Source organism: Polistes fuscatus, unplaced genomic scaffold (assembly GCF_010416935.1).
Source record: "Polistes fuscatus isolate 324 unplaced genomic scaffold, CU_Pfus_HIC Scaffold45, whole genome shotgun sequence".
Taxonomy (NCBI): domain Eukaryota; kingdom Metazoa; phylum Arthropoda; class Insecta; order Hymenoptera; family Vespidae; genus Polistes; species Polistes fuscatus.
This window is the reverse complement of record NW_025113124.1, coordinates 17,437-25,162: the sequence shown is the minus strand read 5'-3', so window position 1 is coordinate 25,162 and position 7,726 is coordinate 17,437. Positions and strand designations below refer to the sequence as shown.

At 32.0% G+C, this 7,726-nt stretch overlaps 1 protein-coding gene across 1 annotated transcript; it reads left to right on the top strand.

Annotated features, from left to right (window-relative positions):
• The first annotated feature begins 2,439 nt into the window (after positions 1–2,439).
• Positions 2,440–6,631, top strand: LOC122521640. The gene is made up of 4 exons (XM_043642479.1): positions 2,440–2,495; positions 2,615–3,579; positions 6,110–6,124; positions 6,609–6,631. The coding sequence occupies exons 1-4, from the start codon at positions 2,440–2,442 to the stop codon at positions 6,629–6,631; spliced, it is 1,059 nt and encodes a 352-aa protein (XP_043498414.1).
• Positions 6,632–7,726: the final 1,095 nt, after the last annotated feature.

Genomic DNA, 7,726 nt, shown 5'->3' with positions numbered 1-7,726 from the left:
GTTTTTACAACGTTTTAATTTCTAATCTACTTGCTATTAAAATTTTACTTAATGATTCAATAATCCAATAACCTAATAGTCTACACATTCTCATCTCTACGCTTTACTATTCTCATCTCTAAATCCTAAATACATGGGAAAATATCAGAAAACAAGTATTTTTTGGAGGACGTTTAACCAGTGGTATGTATTTAGTAAACTTCGTAAGGTATATATAGAAAACAATAATATTTTTTAAAAAGATATGTTGATTTTGAGTTACGTAATGAGATATACGTAAATATTAAGTACTTTCTCTACACCACCTTTCATTCAATCAATGTTTGTAAGTCAATAAAAAATAATATACATATAATGAACAAAACATTCATATATCTATTGTTAAAGTATATTTAAAACGCGCGCATCAATCATTCCTGAACTTTCGAAATTTTAATGGAATCCGTTTTAGTCAAGTTTAACCCGTACGGCAGCATTATATCAAGATCGCTTGGCGTAAAAATGTTGATATTGAACAAAATAAAAATGACAAGCTGAGAGAACAAAGATGAGTTCAATTAAAAAATATATTTCTTGAGGTATAATGACCAATTAAAAAATTAATTGAAATGACGTTGGCTTCGTTGCATAGGAAAAAAGAAAGATATATAAGAAAGGTAGGTATATTATTTTCAATCATTTCAACAAAAAAATACTAAAAGAAAAAAGAAGTAGTAATATAATAATATTTTTACCTGTGCAAATAATTTCATGGTTTTTGATAATTTCGCGCTCATCAAAGTGATCAAAACATAAACTTGATGGTTTTAATGATTTAAAAGTTGCATCAATTCCTCATTCCCAGATAATTCGGGGTTTTTCATTTTTTGGAAATGTAAGAGTTCACAAAAGGAATACAAAATTTAACCATCGTATTTTTATCCAGTTCGATTATTATTTTATATAGGTTCACACATTCATTCACTCAAAAGCACAACCGAAACATACGATATATTACGCAGCATACTCTATTATATATTATTTTTAAAAGAAATAACACTTAAGGTTCTTCTTGATTTATTCTCAATCGGATTTTTTCACTCGGTTTTGAATAATTTTTAACTTTATAAATGATTCATTTTAAAGAAAATGATTTAAATCAGTTTTATTTCTTATTTTCTCTAAAAACTATTTCAAATTTTTCGCCAAACGATATTAGTAATATGCTGCCATCAAGCGGTAGAACTTGACGATCAGTATCCCCTCTCTTCACTCCATTGTATGCGCACAGCTGGGCCAGCTAACCAGAAGTTTTTTCTTATTCTTATGTCGGACATCCACGAGGATACATCTCGATTAGAAGCGAGATCATTTTATTATTATACTACACATGGGAAAACTCAGCGGATAGAGCTACACATAAAGACCTCTCGTAAGACGAAATAAACGAAAACAAGGCCCCTTTATACGAGCGAAATATAGGCATCATCTGTATCTCCTTATACGAACGATATATAGACACCTCTTATACCTCTGTATATAAGCCAGGTAAGTTGCGAGAAGCGCCGTAACTATCGAGAGGTCAGATACGTGTTCAACGTTGCTAGGACGCTGTTCATTCCTGTATTACTTGTATAATAATCCAGGGTAAGGCTTTTCCCTGATGAATCAATCAAATTTTTCTATTACTATTGGCTCGATTAGGTTTTTTATTTGTTATTCTAATTTAATCCTTATCTTTCTTATCACTAGATTATTACAATTACCAGAAGATTTCACGTTGGAGAAATTTGCGCGGATATATTTTGGCTTCTTCTGTGAGGTGTAAATTCCCGACTCCTAATTTAAGCGAGATTTCATCTGGACGATATTTCTACGCCGAGAACAAAGGATTTCGAGCCATACATATTTTCCGAACATCCACGCCACCCCAGCCTTGCCATTCGCAACGAGAGATTCGTAATTTAAGATAAGTGGATTTAATCCTTCCATGCGCATATCTATACTTACATATATTTAGCGTATTGATGCGCATTTGTACGTGCATTTTGTAGCATATTGTATTCATTTTTCTCGGCTACTCGAACATAAATTGCCGTATTAGAATTTCTGACAGAGCGAGAACATTTTCTTTGTATTGTCTGATTGTGAGTCGAAGCAGGAGGAGGGAGAACGGTCATTTTCGTCTTTCGAAGAGCATTTTGTCTTCCGACATAAAACGGTCATATTTTGGCGATTCAACTGTTTGATATCGATACCTTTGTTGAGCAGGCATCAAAGAATACACGTGACGTATAGTAGGGATAAACGACCCATCCCCACCACTTGCCAACTTCGTAGACGCGTAGACGAAAAACTAGCGCTCTTAAAAGAAATTACGCATCGAACAATTATTATATTCGTAGGTAATAAAGACTACTAAATTCTTAAAAAAAAAACCATTTAACGATATCGCGTAAAATGGATCCTATTAAACGTCTCGGACGGGAACGAAAGGCTTTAAAGATTCGATTAACGTATTTTGAAAATTTAATTAACGAAGGAAAACTAGATGCGGGAGAAATGATACATCGTTACGCGCGACTTACCAAACAAATAGACGGATACGAAAAATCGCATCAGATTGTATTGATAGTGGCCCCGAAGAGGAGGAGTTCAATGACTTAGACATTCTTTTAGATAGATATTACGCGATCGGAACAAAAATTAATGCGAGAGGAACGAAAATTGACGAGAGCGGAACAAAAATTGACGCGAGTGAAACGGACGCAGATAGGACCATCGACGTGCCGAAAATCGACGTGCCGAAATTCGATGGGGATATAAACAAGTGGATCTCTTATAAAAATAGTTTTTTAACTTTAATAGATTCGCGTACCGATATAACCGATATTGAGAAATTGCTGTATCTCAGGGATTCGCTAGTAGGAACACCGCTCGAAAGACTCGAGATGTACGATCTAATCGCGGAGAATTATAAGGTCTCGTGGAACGTGCTCTTAGACACATACGATCGGAAACGTGTGATCTTAGCGCAATCGTTCGACGCGCTAATAAACACCCCGAAACAAGAAAATTCGTCATTCGAAGGATTAACGCGACTATTAGACAATGCCCGTGCACGCATCAACATTATCGATTCTTTTGACATGTCAGCACAAGCTCTGAAAGTCCGCTTGGTCGAACGCACTTTACCGGATGTCATTAGAGAGGAATGGGATAAACGCTTAAACCCAGATGTCTATCCGACCATCGAGCAGCTTTTTGAATTTTTGGAAGAAACCATACTCCGTCTCGCCGCGTCAAAGGGTTCTTCGTCGTCCACGGAAACTGAATTCAGCGGGAAACGCAAGCGTCACGATTCGAGAACGCCATCATCGCGGCATCAAAGGAGTTCACATAAGGCACGTAAGCGTCCTACGAATATGGCACCTAAATGTATACTCTGTAGAAAATACAATCATTTTTTGTACCAATGTCCTCAATTCGAACACATGTCGATACCCTGCAGATGGGAGACGATTAAGAATCTGAAACTGTGTCAAAATTGTTTACGAAAACATGAAGGCCCATGCAGGTCCTCATATTGTCTTATATGCGGTAAATTCCATCATACAGCATTGCACTTTGGCGATAATTATTTCCCTCCTTCTAGCTCAGAGATAGCGACATTTCCGAAGTATGAAATGTTCGCATAAACGTTCGAAACAAATCCCAAATCGACATGACCAACTCTGATATTTAATGTTAATGCTCACTCACTCTGGAGTGTGATGTAGTTCAGATAATGACGTTGAGAACCACTCAAGGAATAGTCAAGTGCGACGCGTTTTACTATTTGTCTCTTGCTGAATAGTTCCTAAATAATTTTGTATTTTGTATGTTAATAACAAACTCTTGACATTTCAAAAAGAAAATTCCCGTTTTTACCTTTGTACGTACAAAACGAATAACTCGCGTGGCCAATGATATAACTTTGTTTTTATTGATAGTAATTTTGTTGTCTCGTTATTGTTTACTTTTTTATTTTTAGTTTTAAACACTTTTATCAAGAATATCTTTAAATATCTAAAAAGAAGAATTTCTTTTAATTTTTATGTTGCGGGCAATGTACGTATTTTGTTATATATATACACGGATATGTATACATTTATAATATTAAAGCGAATCAATTAGTTGTTTATCACGTCCAAAAATATAATTATTAATACATGTGTCTCAAGGAAGTTGGACAGGGTAAGAATTTAGAACGTTATTTCGATCTTATTGAACGTTTTGAATTCTTCAGCAACTCGATCGTTAAAGTTCAGAGTCTCTTATATATTATTACAAAGACATACATTCTTATATTTTTTGAATAATAAAACTATACTTAACATCTACAAATCGTTACATCATAAACTGTTATATTTAAACACGTAATCAAAACAACGTGTTGGACGAAACGTTCAATAAGATCGAATTAACGTTCTAAATTCTTACCCTTTCTAACTTCCCTGCGACACATTTATTAAAACAAATATTCCATAGATTTTTCGGTTATTCTATAGAAAACCTAAAAGGTTACGATCAGTCTATAAAATTATTTCAGGTATGTGTGTTTAAAGCACAAAGTGGAGGAAAAAACAAAATGAACTTAAGCTATTGTATGTAAAAGTCTGTATTCCAAACACTGCCAGTTGAATCACATTTAAAACCCTCTGGGTGACCGTTAAAGGTGCACTTTCTATAGAATACTTATAATAATAAAATGCCCGTAACATTTATAATATATTAACTGTTATAATATTATTGGATGGAAGATTCCAGCTAGTCACCTGTATGCGTGTTACCGTAAGAGATAAGTCGATCGACAATTGAAAGATTTGTGTAGAAGATTTGGGTAATAATTAGTTGTGAACGTGGATGTGTGTGACCAACAGATAAAAAAGAGAACAGAGAGTTAAAAAGTTAAGAGCAAAGACTGATAATATTATACCCTATTATATTGTAATTAATAAAACTGTGTTAATTATAAGAGTAAGTGAACCGGTATTTATTCAGTCCGTATCTTTTTCTTAGGGTTACATAAAATATCTTTCAATAACAAAAACTAAAAAAAAAATATCACGTTATAGAAAAATAATTTCACTTAAAACGAATTCATAGAACGCATAGCCAATTTATCGTGGGAATCTGCTGTAATATGAAAATAATGTTTTGCAATAACATAAAAATAATAAAAAATAAATAAAAAAATATAAATAAAAACTTGCTGTTTTATTATTGCATTTATCGATCATAAAAGTATTGTAAACTCCACACCACATAAGATTTCATAAAACCGTTACTTTCAATAGCGGATAATTCTTAATAATTGTAATAACCCGTTACCATAAGACTCATAAGAAGGGTCATCATAACTAACATAAGAACCGACAAAACTGAACTAACTAACTCCTTCACTCTCCTCTATAACTCTTCTATAACTCCCCGGCCGTATTCCCCGACTGCCCTTTTATACTTTTCCATCGAACAACGGAGCATCGGCTTCCCTCCACGGGTGACACATACAGCCTATGTTCTTCACACTTAATCTTAAGAATATCGATATCCTACAAACATCCGCACGCACTCACACTAGTGCAGGCGCCAACGTGCACGAACCTGCTAAAGACGTTTACAATTATATATATCATGCTTATGTTCATATATAATTGTTATTTGTAAAGATAATAAAGAAGAAAAGGAACGTATGAAATAAATATAATTACTCAGAATTCGAAAGCTGAAAATGCAGATAAATTTAATAAATTTATAACACAATTCTTTTTTTTACACATTTATGACAATAATGCTTTTATAACAATATTAACACGTTGAGCGCCACGTCAGCCATCGATGGCGGCGCGCGTGGCCTGAACGGGATTGCTTTAAAAAAACGCGTGGCGCTCAACGTGTTAAATAATATGTTATCTATTGTTTTGTACTAAAGGAGAATTATTTATTGATGGAGAAAAATATTCAAAAGAGAATATAAGGGATGAAAGGAATACAGTGGTTGTAGCTGTTAGTTGAGCTCATTTTAGTTTAATCAACATTTTTAAGTTTATTAAATAATGTAAATAAAAATATTTGTATTATTTTTCAGAGAAGCGACACTACAGTAAGTAAACTTATTTTCGTATTTTTAATGTTTGCCACGTTTTTTGAAATTAAAGAGCGTATAGCATTTACATCAGGGTTTAAAGAAACCTGTTGAAATTTTGAATTAGTTCTTATGTAACAGTAATTTATTGAATTCAACTGATACTTTTATCTCATATATTTATACATAAATAGAAAATGTTTGCTTCTTCTAATATAAGAAAAATTTCTGGTTGGGTAGTAACAGTTATTCTTTTAAAAAAAAGTTGAAATACTTTTAATACAAATTTACCATTTAATTTACATAAATAAGAATTAAAATCACGACTTGATAATTAATCTATATTTAAATCGTTCTCATTACTTGAACAAATGCTGAGTAAGTAAAAAATAGTTAAAATTTTTAAATTTACTTGAATATATTTTTTATGAAATAAATATTTTTTTTAAATATTTTATTAACAAAATATAAAATTACTGTTTAAATTGAACTTTTATAACAGAATTAAAGAACGCATTTCCTTAAACTATTTTCTTTTGAATTTTTCTTATACTTTCGTTTTTTATATTTTTATGAGTTCAACTTAACTGTTAAATCGTCCACATTTTTATTGTAATCAATCTATCTTAGATTTAACTCTTTTTCATTTTCTTTTTCTAAATTAGAATTATAATCTAAACTATCGATTTTGAAATTATGCGCTGTCTAAGTTTTGTATGGACTTATATGAGCAATACTTTCATATCTGTGATCGCATACTTCACTTAGCTTTTTAACTTTATACGTATAATATGGTCCAAATTCAACAATAACTAAAAGTCCTTTGTTAACAGCTTGAAGTTTGATAAATTGCCCTGTCGTTTCAAGGTTTCTTTTTACGTACACAATATTACATATTATTAATTTAACAGTAGTTATTCATCCTTATTCAAATCGTTCTTTATGTTACACTTCATTCAGTTTTTCCAATAAATCATCAAAATTTAGGGTTGGATAATGAACTAATTTAGTAATATTATATAATATTCTATAATCAACAATAATCCACGTAGTTCCGTCTTTTTTACACACTACAAAAGCCAGATTAAGGGGGTCACTCCGTGTGATGACCGGTTTTTTAAGCATTTTTTAGTAATTTTTCTTGACGACCCCAATAAAAAGATAAGACTTTGAGTTTTTTATGCTATATTTATTAACATTTCAGAAGAGTGTAAAAAAATTTTTAGGCATAAATCTCCATAAGAACATGAGTCGTAATAGTCCGAAGACACCCATCTTCAAAGAAAGGTGTTTGAGTGTCTTATGATTCCGGCTGATTAGTTTATCCGAAATCAAAAACTCTAACGGCATTTTAAGCTGTAAACATTTGGCGATAGAATGAACAACGATTATTAGAAAATATTATAAATTGTATAATACACAACCTTTTGAAAATTAATTTTAAAGTTTCACGATTTTTTTCAATAATTTTGCTTCGATAAAAATAGAAAAGCTAGAAATAATCGAATGACTCTAGATCATCCTAAGATTATAAATATGCCAAATTTACCATTAAAATTTCAAAGCAATCGATAAACCCGATTTTAAAATATCGTGGAGACGAGTTATGAAAAACAGAGT